Genomic DNA, 19,235 nt, shown 5'->3' on the forward strand with positions numbered 1-19,235 from the left:
AATTTATAGGCAGCCGCAAGGTCGCCTCTCAACCTTCTCTTGCGGAGGCTGAAGAGTTCCAGGTGCCCTAGTCTCTCCTCTTAGGGCTTGGCCTGCAAGCCCTTGACCGTATGAGTGGCCCTTCTCTGGACCCTCTCCAGGTTATCTACATCCCTCTTAAAGTGTGGCACCAAAAACTGGACACGGTATTCCAACTGCGGTCTGACCAGCACCCGATAGAAGGGAAGCATCACCTCTTTGGTTCTGTTTCTCATGCATCTGCTGATGCACGATAAAGTGCCATTAGGACTCCGAGATCCCTTTCCGCTTCCATGCTGCCAAGCAAGTCATTTTCTAGGCAGTAGGTGTTTTTTTCCTCTCTAGGTGCAGCACTTTGCATTTCTCCTTGTTAAATCGCATTCTATTGTTTTCTGCCCATTTGTCCAACATGTCCAGGTCTGCCTGTAGTTGTTTCCTGCCCTCCGGTGTGTCCACTTCTCCCCACTATCATCCACTTCTCCCCACTATCATCAAACTTAGACAAAGTACACTTCATTCCCTCGTCCAAGTCACTGATGAAGACATTGAAGAGTATCGGTCCAAGGACCGAGCCCTGCGGGACCCCACTGCCCACGTCCTTCCAGGTCAATACCGACCCGCCCACCACCACTCTCTGGGTACAACCCTCCAGCCAATTTGCCACCCACCGGACTGTGTAATCATCTAAGTCACAGCCTCTTAATTTGTTCACCAGTATGGGGTGAGATACTGTATCAAAGGCCTTCCTGAAGTCTAAGTAAATGATACCTACCCCTACTCCCACAGGCTCCCGTTAGGGAAGCTAATGGGCTGTGGAGTAGACATCTACACAGTCAGGTGGGTGGCTAACTGGCTTAGGGACCACACCCAGAGACTGGTGGTTGACGGGTCATTTTCATCCTAGAAGGAAGTGGGCAGTGGCGTCCCACAGGGTTCGGTCCTTGGGCCGGTATTATTTAATATCTTCATCAGTGATTTGGACAAGAGTGTGTTGAGCACCCTCTCCAAGTTCGCAGATGACACCAAATTATGAGGCAAAGTTAATACATCAGAGGGCAGGGAGCAGTTACAGGCCAACCTGGACAGGTTAGATCAATGGGCGGAACGTAACAGGATGCAATTCAACAAAGATAAATGCAAGGTACTCCACCTAGGAAGGAGGAATCCCCAGCACACCTACAGGTTGGGGGATGTCCTCCTCAGCAGCTGAGAGAGATCTTGGAGTCATAGTTGACTCCAAGATGAACATGAGACAGCAGTGCAACAAGGCCATCAACAAAGCCAATCACACCTTGTTGTGTATTAGCAGATGCATGACCAACAGATGGAGGGAGGTGATGCTCCCCCTCTATGTGGCACTAGTCAAGCTGCAGTTGGAGTACTACGTCCAGTTTTGGGCGCCGCATTGCAAAAAGGACACGGAGGATCTGGAAAGGGTTCAGAGGAGGGCCACTTGCATGATTAGTGGTCTCCGTGAAAGACCCTATAAGGAGAGGTTGAGAGATCTGGATCTCTTCAGCCCATATAAAAGCCGGCTGGGGGTGACCTTGTGGCCGCCTATAAATTTATCAGGGGAGGACAGCAGGGAATTGGGGATGTGCTGTCTTCCAGGGAGTAACTAGGAATAATGGGTACAAACTAGTGGGGAGTAGATTTAGGTTAGACATTAGAAAGAAATGTTTTACAATAAGGGTGGCCAGAGTCTGGAATGGGCTTCCAAGAGAGGTGGTGCTGTCACCTAACTTGGAGGTCTTCAAGAGGAGGCTTGACAATCACCTGGCTGGGGTCATCTGAACTCGGTCCTCTTTCCTGCCAAGGGCAGGAGGTCGGACTCGATGATCCATTGGGTCCCTTCCAATTCTATAATCTATGAATCTATCTATAATCTATGAAGGCAATGAGGGCAGTGCTGCAGGGCTGTGCTCCTCAAAGCAGCAACAGGTGCAGCAGGCGGATCGCCTGGGCAGGGAAGGGGGTGAGAAGCAGCAGGGAATCGCTGTGTGGCCCCACTATGCCCAGTCACGCCAGGTTGCACCCGCTGGCTCCAGAAGCCCTGAGGGAAGCAGGATGGGAACTCGAACCAGCAGCCTGCGCCTGCCCCAGGTACAGATCTGGAGGCGGGGAAGGGGCGCAGGAGTGTGCACAGCAGCAAGGAACCGGCCCACCCCCACCCCCGGATGACCCACCCGCAGCCCCATCCTGGTCCTCGCTGGGGCTCTATATCCACGCATTGTGGCCACAGCCCCAAGCCCCACCTGGCTGGGCAGCAGCCTCTCAGCCCTGCCCTGCTCTCTCCCAACAGGGGCCTCAGTCCTCCACTTACCGGCTGGAACTGCTCTGCAGGCTGCCTGGGGCCAGTGCATGTCTCTGTACATGGTGCCCCCTGTCTTTCCGCCTTCTTCCCAACAGCTCTTTACCTGGACTGGGGTGTCAGTACAGGTGCCCCACTGCCTGCCTAAGCCATTACAATCCATTCAAACTGGTCAAGTGTTTCCACTGCTCACGCACCACTGGAGCAGTAAGGATATGCCTTACTGCACATATGCCTAGGAGACTGGACCAGCATAATCATGACATCTTTAATCATGTCATTTTGAAACTGGTGGGGCAGCAATCAACCGCCCCCTATTGACCGGCTGCCACTGGCGTGTGCATTCCACTTCCTGAGACACACACTTGGCAATGTCCAGGGCTCCCAGAAATAGCCAGGGGAATCTCTCAATGATCAGGAAACCCAGACTTTCCTTGCTTCCAGAGATGTGTCCTGGAAATCTTTGGGGACCATGTCTGGAAGGAGGAAAAGCCAGGACACTCCAGTGTAGTCCCAAGGCAGAGACCTCCAATCCGCCCATTGGCAGAGACTACACCAGAGTGCCCTGCTTTCCCCACTTCCACAGATGCTCCCTGGGATCTCCGGGACATGCCTCCAGAAGCAGGGAACAGGAACGCCAGGGTTTCGTACTCGCTGAGACATGCCCCCAGCGATCTCTGGGAACCCCACCACAGGTTGCCAGGGGCACGTCTCTAGAAGTGGGGGGTGGGGAGGGGGTGGCTGCCCCTCGTCCCACAACATCAACATGCAGGACAATGCCCCGGAGATAGATAGCTGAGGGGGTGCGGCCAAGAAGGTGCTCCCCAGGCTTGAAGGGCCTGACTGTTTGCATGCATGCTTGTGAGGCTCAGGACCAGGCCCCTCAAACCCAGGAGCAGCAAGAGAGTGTGGGCAGCTCTGGTGTGGCGTCCTGCTATGAAACAGCACTGCCTGCGGAGACAGCTGTTGCTTCGGGCTACTAGCAACAGGCACAAGGGCAGACCCGTTCACCCCTGTGGAGACTGGCACTTTCAGCTTCTCATCTGCTTTCCTCAACCACGGCCTGTTTGATGCAATGGGCTGCTGCCTAGGACAGCTCCTACCCTTCCCAGGGGCTACCAGGCTAGGGACACAGGCCTGCATTGCCAAATCTTAAATACAAAATAGTCATACAGGAAGCTCAAACTATCATATTTTCGGAAAAAAACCTATTGCACGCTAAAAAAAAGGAAGTTTGCAAATAAGTGGTCTTCTTATTTACCCTATATTCCTCACTTTAACTCTCCAGCCAGCAAGTGAGAACTGGGTCCAAATTGAAGCATTTCTTTATTTCAAGGCAAGCAATCATTAGGAAGTGCCAACAGCAAACCAGTTAACACCCCTTAAGAGCGGTTTGGGTTTGGCTGCACCAGTTAACTGCCTCAAAAATTACTGTGTTTTGGGGATAAAGGTTATAGACGTGTTGGTCTAAAAAGCAAAGGCAGTCAGTGGGATAGAGGTGACACCTATTATTATTAGATAGTTGCAAAACAATTCTTTATTTGCAAGCTCGCTTTTTTTTGGTTTGTTTTTTCTGGTTTTTATTTCCTGGCTGAGGGGACATTTTGACCCCTGCGGCGTTAACTATCATACGCCATTCCAGGGTTGAAATGATCGGACAAATCACTTGGTTGGATAATTATGGTACAGCGGACGGGAAGTAGCTGCGCGGAGCCCAGGGCATACGCAGGCGCCAGGCGCTGCGAGACAAGAAGCCCCCGCGGCTCATTGGAATTAACCGCCGCGCCGCGCCACGCACCCGCAAAGCCCGGGCTCCCCGCGCCACCCGCCCCGCCCTACGTCACGCCGCGCGCCGGGGGCTTCACCTGTGCGCGTGGCCCGCGGGAGCCCCCTCCTCGGGCTCGAGCTCGGGCTCGGGCCCCCGGGGTTCGCGAGCGGCTGCAAACTCCCCCACCCCTCGGCCAGGCGACTGGGGGCACCAAATTCGAAGCGGCGCTGCGCCAAACTGATTGGGCAATGTCACAAAGGGCGGGCCCCAAGCATCGCCCAATCGGGAAGCAGCGAGCGCGGTAGCTGACGGGAGCTGGCTGCGTTCGAACTCGGGGTCTGGGGTGAGTCTCGCTAACGTCAGCTGGAGCCGCGTGGGGAGGCGTGGGGGGTGAGCAGCGCCCCGGCCAGACCCCGGGGGTACGCGTGTGTGTGTGCACGAGAGAGCGAGATGGATTGCAGAAGGCAGAATGCTCCTGCCATGTTTCCTTTCAAATACGAGGACACTTGGGGAGAGGGCACTGACATGCCTGTGCCCTATCCCTGTCCCTCACTCTCAAACCACAGTCCCCCCCCAGCCCTACCTGTGCCTTTCGTTCGACCTGCTCCCCCGAGTCCTGCAGTGCCTCCAGGCTGTTCCACCCTTGTAAGCCCAGGCACCCACCCTAGCGTGTCTCCCAAAGGCGCCCCCCCAGAGGGGCAGTTGTCTCCTTCTCTGCAGCAGCCCCGATGCCTGGGCACCATGCTTCCACCAGGAAAAACCTGGATGCCGAGCAAAGCAAAATCCCAGATGTTTGTTGATATTTCAAAAAAACCACCAGGTTAAAGATGGGAGGCCCCAAAGTGTCTGGGAACAGCTGGACATGTGGTAACCCTTGTCCTGATTGCTGAGCACAGTCGTTTTTTCAAAGATTGTGCATGGCTTGCCTAAACCATCCATGAATAAACGATGTGTGGCGCAGCCTGCAGAGGACAGTTCTGCACCTGGCTTCCCAAATGCAAGCTGTGGTGTAGGTGCAGTCTCTAGAAGCCAAGTATAGCTTGATGCTCTGCACACTTGGTTTCACCTGTGTCCAGCTGACCGCCACTTCTGGTTTCAAGGATTTCTGTCATGTTAAGGGTCAGGTTGAAAGTTTGAAGTCTTAGGCCCCTGCTGTGTGTCATGTATATGATGCGATGACCTGGTTGTTCATACAATAAATTTAGACCAGTCACACATGCAAAGTAATTATCTCACAATAAAAATGACTGTCCAGGTCTGAAAAGAGCCAAGTGGCTTTAAAGTGAGTGCCTGAAAATGTGTACCAACTCTAAGAGCTGGTTCCTATCCAGCTTTAATTTGAATGTATAGCAGGATCCTTAGTTCTTTTACAGGGGCCAGGAATTATTTGAGCCCAAGAGCCAGTTTCTGGGAGCTGCTGCAGGCTGGTCTGCACATCCCCTCCGCCCTCCCAGAGCCCATATGCCCTGCAGCTCCTTCCCACCACTAGTGCCCAGCAGCAACTGGCTCTGGACTCACCCTACTCAGGTCTCAGCTGGTCCAGAGCTGATCTGCTCTAGCCAGGGTGAGTCCAGAGTAGGCTGAGGCCAGTGCCAGGGCTGCAGGCATGTGTCCCTGCTAGTTGTCTTAGGGCTGGAGCTGGGGCCAACAAGAGCCAGAAGAAGCTGCTGCATAGAACTGGAGTCCAGCTGCAGAGCTGTGCTAGCCTCACTGCACCCCAGGGACAGTGGGATATGCTATGGGCCAGACAGCACCTGAGCACCAGTGATAGCTGCAGTCCCTCTGTAGGCCAGAGCCAGCCTACAGGCCATGTTTTACCCACCCCTATTCTATTATGTACTTAAGACAAAGGAAGCAATAGCTTTGTTTGAGGATGCTTTCATATTCTATGCACTCACAAAAAGCATTAAAAATTGGTTCCTGTTAACTGTAGTAGGAAATATTGTCCCTCTTACAGCTACCACAAGAATGGATGCTCTGGCTGTAGCAAACCAATTGAGGAATCTGTCTTCAGACCCAGGGAATAGAGAAACAATTGTGAAAGACAAAGGATGTCTTTCTGGCCTCATCCTGTTTCTGGACCATCCTAACACAGAAGTTGTATATTTAGCTCTTCAGGTAATTCTTGCTTTTGTTAAAACTCTTGGTTTCTTTAATTCAAATCAATCCCAATATTTAGTAAACTGTTAATCCTGTAATCAAATGTAAATCCTGCCTGACCGAAGGAGTGAAAAATGTAAGAAGCTTAGAGCCTCTCTTAGGTAGAGGAGTGCTCCTTTCCTGTTTTCATAGAGTTTGAATCCTGCTCTGAAAAAAAACAAAACAAAAAACTACACACACTTTTGGTAATGGAGCTGATCTAGTAAATGTCAGCTAAAAATAGCACAGTGCAGTGCTGCAAGAGAACACTAGGCCTCACTACAACCTTATAGTTTTATTCATAAGAGCAGCAGATTTAAAACTTCCTGGGAAAACACAGTGTCTTCTGATTCTAAGAGCATATCACCTCAAGTCACACAAGGTGTGTATTAACTATGATGTCTTTTAACAAGAGGTTAGATTCCTCTATTCAAACTACTTCTGAAACCTGCAAAGCCAAGGTTGTAAGAAGGCTGGTTTGAGCTGCCAGGGTCTCTTTAAGATATCCTATTTAGATGGACTTTTAAAAGACCAATCTAGTTAGAGATCATACTACTTCAATCAGGTTCAGATTCCATGGTAGTTACTGGTGTACACTTGTAATTTCCCCCTCCAGTGTCTTGTATTTCAAGTGCTTGTGCTGCTTTTCCTGATGATCTCCTCTGGAAAATAAAAGCAAACTGAAGAGGCCTTTTTTAGCAATGTTAAAATGTTACCTGTACTAAGTAAACATTTTTTAAACAGTTGCAATTTGACTGGCCCTATTAAAAGCACTGCTAGCTAGTCACCCAAACAATCCACAAATAGTAAAAAAAGTCTACATGGTTAATAGATGCAATTGTACTGGGATAAAAATATAAGGATCTATATCAGTGGTGGTACCTGTAACTTGCAGGTCATTTTGTAGAAGTGTTGTCTTGTTTGAGGGGTGTACTTGGTAACCGTGTTGGTCTGAGACAAAAAGACATACAAAAAACAAGAACTCTTGGTTCCAAAATGATACCTTTTATTAGACCAACTGGAAAATGGCAAGAAAATTGTTCTTGTCTGCAAGCTTTTGGGATTGAAGTCCCTTTGTCAGGGGAAAGCGTAGATGGTACAAGATGGTAATTTCAGCCGATTTTGGATTTTAAACTTCATTGCAGAACAACAAGGAAGTATTTTTGCCTCCCTGCCTGCCATCTGACACCACCAGGGAAGGAATTCTACCTGATCAACACATCAAAGAGCTACTCAACACAGCTCACAAAGACACTCATGGACCCAGAGGGACAGACTTCCACCTGCAGCCCCCCCTCTGTGCAAGAATGAAGTTTATTTCCTACCTATGGGGACCTTTTAACATCTTGTACCATCTACACTTTTCCCAGAGCCTGACTTTGATCCCGAAAGCTTGCAGAAAAGGACAATTTTCTTGCCATTTTCCAGTTGGTCTAATAAAAGGTATCATTTTGGAACCAAGAGTTCTAGTTTTTTGTATGTCTTTTTGTCTCATTTTAGATTTTTTCCATGCTCACTGAGCCAATATATTGTCTCTAATTCCACGCACAACTTTTTCCTGCGTTTTGCTCAAAGGGGACCAACAGTGATATTTCCACCATTGTTATGCTAAGAATCACTTGTTTAACTTGTGTCCATTAGTCACTAAGACATTTGTCATATTGAATATCCTCTATTTTGATTCTTACCTACTATTAAGATCTTGGATGAGAAACGAATCGCTGGGAAACAGATCAGGTTCTTAATTTTACAGGTACACATTGAAGAGATTCAGTAGAGCCCTCAAGCTTTGTGAAGCTTATTTGATCTAATGTTTGAACAAGAACGTTGTAAAAGACTTGACCTCCTGCAAAAGCATGTTCCTAGTTGGTTAGTGGAACTTAATTTCCAAGGTGGCAGAGCTACAGGCTAACTGGATCTTCCAATTTCATGCTATAAAGAACAGTTAGCACAGTTCATGTTGCCACTGTTACATATCAGATCTTGACTGAAAGCCATCTATTTTTAAATGATTTCCCCCTTTTGCAGGCACTTCAGTATCTTTCAGAATGTCCTTCCAACTGTGAAATTGTGACAAAGGAACCAGATATAATGTGGAAGCTAGAGGAATTGCAGAAAAGGTAAATTTTAATTGGTGTCAGTTTGTCAACTGTTTAAGTGGGTTGAGTTGCAAAGATTTCAGAGACCACTGGCTTTATGTTTAATAGTTTCTCATCAGTTTAAAGTGTTGTTGCTAACGTGCAGTAGGCTTTTATCAGTCTGTAAATAACACTGGTTTGAAAAACTTAAAGGAAAATGTCTGTTAAGAAGTAACTTGTAGAACTGACACAGGGAAAGGAAGGACTCCTTAAATGAGGGTGTTGGTAGTAAAATAGGATTTCAAATGCAGTTAGTTATGAACTGTTAAGAGATGGGTTAGTAGGCCCTGGTCCCTTTCCAGGAAATCTGTTCAGGTGCATTTAAGAACTAGCTAGTTCATGCTGCTTTTAGTCTTTGAATTTGTGAGGCACATTTTTTTTACTATCCATTGGAAATGTAAAAAGTGCTGGAAACCATAGGACATTAGTTTGCAATATCACTTAGCCTCAATGTTTGAAAAATTGAAGGAAATACATCAGTCTTTTTCCTGGTCCTTTTTCTCAAGGAAGATTGGATTAGGAACCAAGAAAAGGAATAGTAGACCAGCTTTAGAAGGAAGAGGGGAGGCACTCAAGATGTGGTGTATATAGCAGTATTATAGTTGACTTCATATACCGAAGCAAGTGGCAAAAGGCATTGGGAGTAGCCAGTGTACTGCCTCCTGTTTCTGTGAATATGCTGTTGGTCCTAGAAAACAGAACAGACCAAAATGTAGAATTATGATAAAAACTATACTCAAGAAGCTGTGGGTACCAGTTAAAGTGAAAGACAGCCTTCACTTCACTTCGCTGTGTGAAAGACAGTGGCCCTAGATTTAAAGCAGCGGCCCTAGATTTTAGGAGGGCAAACTTCAACGAGCTAAGGAGGACACTTGGAGGAGCGCTGAGGTCCCGGAGGGGAGGGGATCCAGGTGTCCAAGGAGACGATCCTCCAAGCCCAAAGGAAGGTAATCCCAATGAGGATCAAAGGGAGCAGGAGAGCACGCAAGCCTCCATGGCTCACCAAAAGCATCCGGGAATGTCTCCTTGCTAAAAAGGGGGCTTACACCCAATGGAAAGAAGGGGTCATCACCAGGGAGGACTATTCTGCAGTTGCTCAGGGATGTAGGGGGGCAATTAGGAAGACCAAGGCAGAGATGGAACTGGGACTAGCTTCCCAGATTAAGGACAGTAAGATTACAATTAAATACATAGGGGGTAAAAAGAAGGTCCCGGATAATGTGGGGCCCTTGCAGGATGCGTTGGGAAATTTGGTCGTCACACCAGATGGCAAAGCTAACATGTTTAACGATTTCTTTGCCTCCGTCTTCCTAAGTAGAGACCAAAACAGCCACCTCCCTGCTGGGCCCCCCCTCGGGCCCTGGTGGAGGCACACCTGGGCCACAGGTTAGCAAGGATTTAGTTAGGGGGCTTCTGGAGGGGTTGGACGTATTCAAGTCAGCCAGTCCGGATGATCTCCACCCTAGAGTTCTAAAGGAACTGGCCGAGGTCATTGCAAGTCCCCTGGCACAACTTTACGAGCACTCGTGGTGCTTTGGTGAGGTACCAGAGGACTGGAAGAGGGCCAACGTGGTCCCCATCTTCAAAAAAGGCAGGAAGGAGGACCCGGGAAACTATAGGCCAGTTAGTCTTACCTAGATCCTAGGCAAGCTGTTTGAGAAAATTATGCTGGCACACATCCAGGAGGGGCTAGCAGGGGACTGCATGCTTAGGGGCAACCAACATGGGTTCATCAGTGGCAGGTCCTGTCAGACCAACCTGGTGGCCTTTTACGATCAGATCACCAGATGCAGGGGTAGCAGTGGATATAGTCTTCCTGGACTTCCGGAAGGCTTTTGACACTGTCTCTCACCCCGTTCTCATTAAGAAACTGGGGGGGCTGTGATGTAGACACCCACACAGGCAAATGGGCCAACAACTGGCTGGAGGGCCACACCCAGAGGGTGGTAGTGGATGGGTCCTTCTCAACCTGGAAGGACTGGGCAGTGGGGTTCCGCAGGGCTCGGTCCTCGGGCCCGCACTGTTCAACATCTTCATCAGTGATTTGGATGAGGGGGTAAAAAGCACCCTGTTCAAATTTGCTGATGACACTAAGATGTGGGGGGATATGGGCACACTGGAAGGATGCAACAGGCTACAATCAGACCTGGACAGGTTACAAGGGTGGGCAGACGAGAATAGGATGGGTTTCAACACAGACAAGTGCAAGGTGATGCACCTGGGGAGGAACAACCAGCACCATACCTACAGGTTAGGGAACTCCCCTCTTGTCAGCACGGAGGCGGAAAAGGATCTGGGGGTCATCACTGACTCCAAGATGAACATGGGCCAGCAGTGTGGGGAGGCAGTTAGGAAGGCCAACCTCACCTTGTCATGCATCCACAGATGCATCTCGAGCAGGTCCAAAGAGGTGATCCTCCCCCTCTATGCAGCACTGGTCAGGCCGCAGCTGGAGTACTGCGTCTAGTTCTGGACACCACACTTGAAGAGGGACGTCCACAGCATGGAGAGGGTCCAGAGGAGGGCCACTCGTATGATCAACAGGGCAACAGGGCAGGCCCTATGAGGAGAGGCTACGGGACCTGAACCTGTTCAGCCTCCAAAAGAGAAGGCTGAGGGGGGATCTTGTGGCCTGTTATAGTCAGGGGGGGAATCAGCAGGCATTGGGGGAGTCCCTGCTCCCCTGAGCACAGCCAGGAGTGACCAGGAATAACGGTCACAAGCTGGCAGAGGGTAGTTTAGGTTAGATATCAGGAGGCGCTACTTCACGGTCAGGGTGGCTAGGGTCTGGAACCAACTTCCAAGAGAAGTGGTGCAGGCTCCTACCCTGGGGGTGTTTAAGAGGAGGTTAGATGAACATCTTGCTGGGGTCGTTTGACCCCAGCATTCTTTCCTGCCATGGCGGGGGGTCGGACTAGATGATCTGCTCAGGTCCCTTCCGACCCTAGAAACTATGAAACTATGAAGAACTGGTAGTTACCAAGGCTGTTATCAACTCCAGTACATTATATGAAAGGCTACTTCTGGGAATGACAAAAAACAAACAGAAAAAGCATGAACATTCCTCCTGGCTAGGGGGAAGAGTACCAGCAGAACAATTTATGGTTTCCTGGTTTGGGGAACATGCAATTCTCGAAGTGGCTGCATTTCATGAAGTAGAGCTTGAGATGTAAAGCATTGACAGAAAAGCCCCCTATAAGCAAGAGAATTGCATAAAGCCACCCAACTTGCTTTTGGGAGTCAGGACGACTGGAAATTTGAAGATCAAACAAGTGCTAAAGGGACACCTTGAGAAGTCTGAGTAATCCTACTTGTTTCTGTAGTGAATAAAAACTTCAATGGTTATTTCTAAATTATACAGCTAGAGAAGTGAGTTTAGCTCATGAGCCACTAGTAATTCCATCTACATACTCTCTACCATTGTAGCAGTTTTAAAAGGTGTGACAGAACTGCTGATCCAGAGTGTGCAGGTGTATCTAGAAAAATAAAATCACTCCAACTTTTAACCCAGCTGCATCCAAGATCAAAGCTAGAGTGATTTAGCTCACTTGCATCGCAACAGGGTCATGTACATCTAACAATTATAGTACCCACTGGAGCAGCATCAGCTCCTTTTTTTGAAGCTATTATAAATGTATATTTGTCCATAGAATAAGTATAGTTACAAATGGGCTATAGGAAGAAAGAAACCAAATACATTTTTTTCCTCCCAATTGTTGTTTTTCCCTGTAGACATGACATCAATGGCAGTCTTCAGCTTCTAGCAAGAGAAGTACAGAATGCACTGAATACATCTTTTTATATCACCAATACACGATGTACTCCACAAGTATTTGATAACAAGTTCAAAGCAGAGTTTTTTCTTAACAACTCCAACAAGACAGCAAAGACCATTACTCTTCACATTGAAGGACTAGATAATGTGGTAGGATCCTATATGTTATTCAGCATCTTCTGACCCAAGCTGTAAATACTTAAGGTTATAATATCCATACTTTTGTTTAGTTGAATTGTTCCTCATGTGGCTTCTCCTAAACCATGTGAACTGCAGTCTCCATCATAATGTCAGCACAAAGTCATGGCAATGACCTTCCCGTTGCTATGTAATCTAGGATTACTTCCTTCATGCTGATTTTGGGCAACTGCACTGATACTCCTCATAAGGTTAAAGGGGAAAGTCTGTTACCTAATCCTTAGAGAAAGGATATTATGGCAGTGGGTTGGAATTCAGGAGACTGGGTTTCATTTCCATTTTTATCAGATTTTCTTTACAAATTTGGGCAAACCAGTTTGTGCCTCCATTTCATTAGAACTAGATTAATGCTTCATTTTTCCAATCCAGGTTTCAGAAACCTCATATAATCCAGTTTAAATTAGGTCCTGTAGTCACTACTATAGTACAATAAATGATACCAAATACCTAAGCAGCCCACTGGGCTAGTATTACTAACCTATTTTAGGATTAGTGTACCCAGTCACAACTGAAAGCATGTAAACTAAATAGGCTTGGTCCTACTGCTTTCAATGTTGGTTTGACATTGAGTTAATAGTTAAATTCCAACTGGTGTGTTTTCACTCATCCTTTGACTCTTTTTAATCTAGCGTACCAAAAATCTGTGTGAGGAAGCACTGTTAAAAGTCAAAGGAGTAATCAGCTTTACATTTCAGTCAGCTCTCAGAAGATGCACTGTACGTGTAAAATCAGATCTTGAAACAGAGGTAAGGTCAAATTAATTTCTGAAAAATACTGCAGCACTAACACACTAGAAGCTTAATTTGCACTTGGAACAACATTAGTTCCAGTATTCCTGTACTGCTTCTAAAGCTCTGAACCAACAATTCTTAATTGTGAGATTTCAGACACTGCTGCCAAGAGCTATGAGAAGTGGAATCACCTTGTTTTTCTGTTTTTTTTCCCCTTTTTGCATTATCAAAGTTAGATACCATTTAACTGTAGTTGCTACCATTGCAGCCAGTAAGTTGACTGATGCTACAGAGGTCAACTAGATGCATTGTAAGAATGTGTAATAAGCAGTTGGCATACCTTTTTTTTTTTTTTTGAGGTTCTGTGAAACAAGAAAACCTAAAACAGCCTTGTTTGACCACACATTATATATATTTTTTTTTAACCTTAACTGAAGCCAGTAAGGAATTAAGTAAATGCCTTGTTAGCCAAGTTGCTGCTTCGCTTTCCCTAAGCATACACTCTTCAGAGTAACATTTTGTATCCTTCAGGGTCACATTTTAAAAGCATATACTGCATTTAACATCTTGGGTATATAGATAATAGCTGTACCTGATCAAAGAGCATGTACAACCAAGGGCTATTACTTTCCAACAAATTGATTGTGGGGTGGAGGGTAAATTATTGAGCTATTTTGCTATAGTAAGGAAAAAAGATTGGAGATCTACCAGGGATCCAGATTTTCCATCTACTGCAGAAAAATGCAGATTTTCTCCTTTAAAGGAAAAAACATGGAAAACTACAGGTTTCCCCTTGCAGGCTGGCAGAGTTCCAGCTTGCAAGAGGCTGGGGGGAGCGGGACACAGGGGGTATCACATACATGCGTGCATACTCGAATGTACATGGCTGAGAGTACAGGCCCTGGGCAGCGAGGGAGAGCAGCTCCCTCAGGTAAGTCATGGTGGGGAAAGAGGGGGGCAGATTGAGGCAGCATCAGTAGCCAAGGTGAGGGAGTGTTGGGGGCTAGGGGTGCTGCCCAGCCAGGGCAAGAATGCATAGCTGCAGGACCCAGTTGAAGGAGCAAGGCAAAGCCACCAGGGGCCAGCTCCTTGCAGTACACAGGGGTGGGAGTAATGGGGGGCCATATGCCCCCCTACATTTGTGCACTTGCCACTGAATCTGCTGCCTGTTTCCTTGCGTCTGGGGGAGTGTCCCACACAAGCTAATTTGCCCTGGACCCCACACCCTGCTCGGGTCATCTCTGATTGGAAGTACTGTTCAATGAATTGCAACTTCCTTTGCCTTAACAGTATTCCAAAGTTGCATCTTTAGCAGTAAATTTGCTGTGTTATAATTATGTATTTTGGATGCTAGGGTGGGTAATGAACAGGGGACAGATCACTCTAGATATACCCAGTGCAATGCTTTCTCTTTAAAACATCCATTCTTGCCCCTGCTGGGGACAGGATACTGAGCTAGATGGATCATTGGTCTCACCTGGCATGGCACTTCTCATGTTCTTACACTCTTATGTTTAAAACAATAAACCTCTTATTTTAGACCCTAGCTTCTGCTATTGCTGCAACAAAAGTATTAGAAGCACAACTGATTAGAAGTGAATCTGGAAAAGAGGTAAGGCTACCTAATTCTTTAAGCAGACATTCTATTGCTAAACTCACAAATTGATAAAATTTCACTGTCCAATGATACCATTAGGAGACTTCCAATACTGAAAAAAAGGTGAGAAAAAAGTTGAAATGGCTATTACCTTCCCTCTTTGGGTAGATAAATCAACAGATAAGTAAGAAATGCCCACTCCTAGCTTTTACTCATTTGGTTGATGATAGAGAAATAAAGCAATTCTTTTACTATCAAGAACTCAGCGCCACTACAAGAGGTTAGGGTGTTCTTGACAGTAGATTCATATTTGAAATCTTTGGGTTTATCCTCCTGGAAATCCTGTGTAGGTGTTTGCAGTGTTCCTACTATGTTTGGGTCAGTATGGGGATTTGTTTCAACCATGAAGAAACAGAATCCAAGTGGTGTTACAGCTCACTGGTGCGTCTACATGAGATGCTACAAGCAGATTAATTCTACTGTGAATTAGTGTGTCCCAGCAAAAGCTGCACTAATGCACAACAGAATTAGCCTACTGTGTATTCATGTCACCGAAAAGACCTGCGCCAGCAATACTGTGCAGTAGCACCAATTAAAACGCATTTAGTTCTTATTACAGATACTTAACTTAATGTGCGCCATAATTATGGCATATCAATGCACCTGTAGACGTGCCTACTGCATCCTTCACTGAGACACTCTTGTAGTGAAAAAATATATCCAGGAATTGTAAAAAGTATGTGCGCACAGTAAAAGCGGTCAATTACATTAAAAGGCCACTAAAATCTTTTGTTTTTTCAAGATTGTGCAAGACAATGGAAATCTGAATGTACCAGTATCATGTTGCACAAAGGAGTAAGATGGTTATCAAGGGGCAAGGTTTTATCCCAAGTTTACAAAGTTGGAGAAGGAAGTGTTAACAATTTTTTACACACAAACATCCATCTGATTTCTATGATCTGTTGAGCAGTCATAGCTGGTGCTCTAAAAACTAGCATATCTTGCTGGCACATTTCTGTATTTGAGTAAACTGAATACCAGCATGCAATGTCCAAATGAAGATATTTCCACTCCTTCTGATAAAGCTTAGCCTTAACTTATCTGACTACCAGGGATCCAGATAAGACTCAGGTCAGATTCAGGGATCCAGATAAGATTCAGATCTGGAAGGCTCAACCTAATGTCTGAGAACCAGAAATGTTCCCCCCCAGAGGTGCATCAAATAATATAGAAGCCTTGCTACTGATATTGGATGAGTTGGAATTGCTAGAAGATTCAAAAATGTTTCCCAGATTTGGATGTTACAGAGTATGCTGGGTTAGAAAGCTGTTTACGGAAACACCAAGAATCGGGATTCAGGAAGAACTTGCTGATAAGCATAGTGATCAGACCCTAAGACTGAAATATGGTGCAGTATCTTTTCAATCACTTCTGGGTTTAACTAACCAAGCAATATTCCAACATTTCAAAATGAGCTGTAAAAATATTGTTGTAATTTTCAACATCATATGTGAGTTGGGTTTTTTTTTTGCTTTAACAATCAAAATATGAGGGGAAAGGCAACTTTCAGTGGAAGAGGAAACGAGTCTCTTTAATTCATCCACAAATTCAAGATATTTGCAAGAACCACCAGCCTCACTGTCTCATTAATTATATCGGTTATTCATGTGCATTTTTGTGGTTTGATTAAAAAAAGGTGTCAAGTCTTTTTTTAACCCACTGTAATAACTTCATGAGGTACCACTAAATTTTGACAAGTTATGGAGAGGTGCCTTAAGTCTGAAAAGGTTAAGAACCACTGGCCTATAAAATGTAGGCACTTGCCTCAGATTTGTTAATTAAACCCTAGAAGTAATTGTGGTGATACTCATTTTCTAGCCTGTATCTAAGAAGGGGCAGTGTTTCAGCCTTCCTTATCGAAATTTTTAAAAAAAGTTGTATGCTAAATGCATTCAAGTTTCAGTACAGCAAGGTGCAAATTCTTTTTTTTCTTTTTTCTTTTTTTTATTTTCAGATTATTGTTCCACTTAAGACTGCAAGTGTGCTTCAGCAATCTCACTTGCCAGACTACTTACCTGAAGAGGAAAGTCTGCATGAAGAATCTGAAAAAGCAGTTTTGCGAACTGGAATAAAGACTGACGCAAAGAGTAGCTGGATCAATAGTGCCACACATTTCTTGACCAAAGCTTTCTATTGGTGACTCATGAGTCAGCAGAAGTTATTCAAAACATTTCTGATTGTGTAGTTGTGAAGGAGCCATTTAGCATCTATTATACTGCTCAGGGACTTAACAAACAAGGGGTAGTGCTTTTATTTTCCTTGTTAGTGGTTTACTTCTGTCATAAAACTAGGAAAGAATTCCAGGAACATGTCCCCCCCCCCAAGATGGTGCTTCTGGTTAGTGTATATAAATTAAACTACTGCTTGGGTTGTTGAACGAACAAAATTGGGCATTACCCCAGTAGCAGTAACATGAGCAGAAAAACATTACACTTAAGTAAGGTAGCTACCTATGTTTGTTTGACCTTAGGCAGAACACAAGACAGGGTAGCACCTTGTAGATTAACTCATTCAGAGAAGCTTTCATAGCTTCACTTATATCTGACTAAGTAAGCTAAAGCTACAAAAGCTGATGCCTCTGAGTGAGTGAGTCTGTGAAAGTGTATCTTGCCTTGCATTCAATATCAAACTATTGCTATATTTAATACAGAGTTAAAGAGGGCTTCCACCTATGGCCTAAAAACATACACTTTAAATCACAGTGCTAATAATTAAGCCCTGAATAAGGATTGTGGTATATACCTTTTCTCAGAAGTGGCTCTTAAGGGGAACAGTCCTTATGTGATCTACTGCAAGGTTTTTGTGACTATTAAAACAGGAAGTTAATATGGTTAGTCCCCATTTTACTCTGTCACTAAGACTGCTTTGGCAAGATTAAGTGACTATTTTCAAATAGTCTCTGCTGCAGCTTGGTTATAGAGTGCAATCTTAAGACTACTTTTTATTTTGGTAACAAGAAGCCACTTCTGTTCTATAACTAGCCCTTAAACCAAAGGAAAATTCCAGTGCCCATTTTTTAATGTAGTTAGTACCAATGTGTAAAATAAATGCTCTTCCAAGATTTTAGGTGTGCAGAGCTGTAAGTTTACTTCAGAATAAAATACAGACGTGGGGAATAATCAAAACTTTTAGAGTTGTACTTGACCATATATTTTGGACAAAACAGAATTACACTGCATATAACAAACAGTAAAAGTTCTTAAAAGTTGAGTTACAAATATTTTACTTTCTACCTGTACGATCATCAGCATACAGTTTACTATATCAAGGTTTCTAAAGGCTTAAAACAAAACAATTGTTCTATACTACTTTCAAACAGTAAAATTTAAGTAAAATGCTTACATTCATTTGACAACAAAAGAAAATTATTAAAAATGCTGTGTAGATAGTGTGAGGGCTGATCTTTCAGTTGGAATTCTTCAAACTTATTACTCCTGTGGAAAAAGAGAAATAATATCTTACTGCATTCTTTCTGTCCATTACTGACTCTACATTAAGGTGTTTTCATTTTAGGAGATTGAAGTTAAAGAGTACAGTGAGGAAGAAAATATTCATCAAATCACAGACAAGCCAGAATTTTCTACCTTTTCTTCTTTGCGTCTGTCCTTTTCTTCATTATTTTCCATCGTTTCTTCTTCTTCTTCTACAAGCCCATCCCCTTGGTATTTGTCATGTGTCCACTTTGGACTGCTACCTGATTTTTTGAAGTTAAACCGCCCTCTGCCCCGCTGGAAAGTGCCACGACCTCTTCCTCTTTTAGCCCAATAATCCACACCATCATCTCTGTCATCATGCTATATTAAAAAGGGACAAAGAAGAAGAAAAAGTTAAATGAACAATATCTAATGTACTTAACACCGTATTACGTAGGAATGATAAATTCAACACACACTGTTGAATTTATATAAATTCTCTCAAGATGCAGTTTTACAGGAAATATTTTAGCAGTTTAGATTCCATTATTGATATCTTATAGCTCATAGCAGGAGGCATAGTCCCCACATTTAAAACTACAAAAAACCAGAAATTCCAAAAACAATTAAGACTTCCTTGATTTATGAAGGGTTTTACATTGGAGGCTTGTCATGTATAGAACTACTCTAACTCCCATTTATCATGATGTATATCAAACCAATCACTTAATGAGATTTACTAACTTCTGGAAGTGCTGGCTTTACCACCCTACTTAATGATATTTGCTGATCTCACTCCTGGTATGGTAAAAGCAAGGGCCTGTCAGAAATTACTGAACAGACAAAATTCTGTTACCTCTTACTACAAAGTATGTTTTTTATGATTTATTTAATACAAAAGAAGTCTCAGTTACTGGGTCAAAGCTGTTCCTTTGGTTCCCTTTTTGCATTTGCATTTTAGTAATTTTCCAAAACAGAAGTTGGTGTTTTTTGGCTCATAACCACTAAAAATGTGCTGCTGTGCAACAGATATATTGTTTATTTCAAGATTGGCATTTGTTTTTAAATTCTGCTAACCAGAGAAATG

General features: G+C 44.8%; 3 protein-coding genes across 8 annotated transcripts in view; 1 reads left to right on the forward strand and 2 right to left on the reverse strand.

Moving 5' to 3' along the window:
- Nucleotides 1-4,334, reverse strand: part of MTFR2 (mitochondrial fission regulator 2) — a 22,896-nt gene extending 18,562 nt beyond the window's left edge. Inside the window, exon 1 of one of the 2 annotated variants that reach the window (XM_090039948.1) lies at nucleotides 4,195-4,334. The gene's annotated coding sequence lies outside the window, so the exon portion shown is untranslated. The remainder of the gene's footprint in view (nucleotides 1-4,194) is intronic. The other variant, XM_090039958.1, reaches the window with a different exon arrangement.
- LOC149873166 (armadillo repeat-containing protein 1-like) lies at nucleotides 4,282-17,657 on the forward strand. Of its 2 annotated transcripts, none has more exons than XM_090039979.1 (7): nucleotides 4,282-4,440; nucleotides 6,055-6,215; nucleotides 8,265-8,356; nucleotides 12,107-12,296; nucleotides 12,977-13,093; nucleotides 14,619-14,690; nucleotides 16,690-17,657. In XM_090039979.1, the coding sequence occupies exons 2-7, from the start codon at nucleotides 6,066-6,068 to the stop codon at nucleotides 16,873-16,875; spliced, it is 807 nt and encodes a 268-aa protein (XP_089896105.1). In that variant the 5' UTR covers nucleotides 4,282-4,440; nucleotides 6,055-6,065; the 3' UTR covers nucleotides 16,876-17,657. The 2 variants fall into 2 exon arrangements, with proteins under 2 accessions (XP_089896105.1, XP_089896096.1); XM_090039970.1 differs by having other exon boundaries at nucleotides 4,283-4,440; nucleotides 12,107-12,299.
- A 139-nt stretch (nucleotides 17,658-17,796) lies between these two features.
- BCLAF1 (BCL2 associated transcription factor 1) overlaps nucleotides 17,797-19,235 on the reverse strand; it is a 35,103-nt gene continuing 33,664 nt past the window's right edge. For 3 of the 4 annotated variants that reach the window (XM_090039910.1, XM_090039891.1, XM_090039928.1), the window contains exon 12: nucleotides 17,797-18,529. In XM_090039910.1, coding sequence (XP_089896036.1) covers nucleotides 18,290-18,529 — 240 coding nt within the window. In that variant the 3' untranslated portion in view covers nucleotides 17,797-18,289. The remainder of the gene's footprint in view (nucleotides 18,530-19,235) is intronic. The other variant, XM_090039901.1, reaches the window with a different exon arrangement.

The sequence above is a fragment of the Crocodylus siamensis genome, chromosome 1, assembly GCF_052110815.1.
Source record: "Crocodylus siamensis isolate JL-2025a chromosome 1, ASM5211081v1, whole genome shotgun sequence".
NCBI classification, from domain to species: Eukaryota; Metazoa; Chordata; order Crocodylia; family Crocodylidae; genus Crocodylus; species Crocodylus siamensis.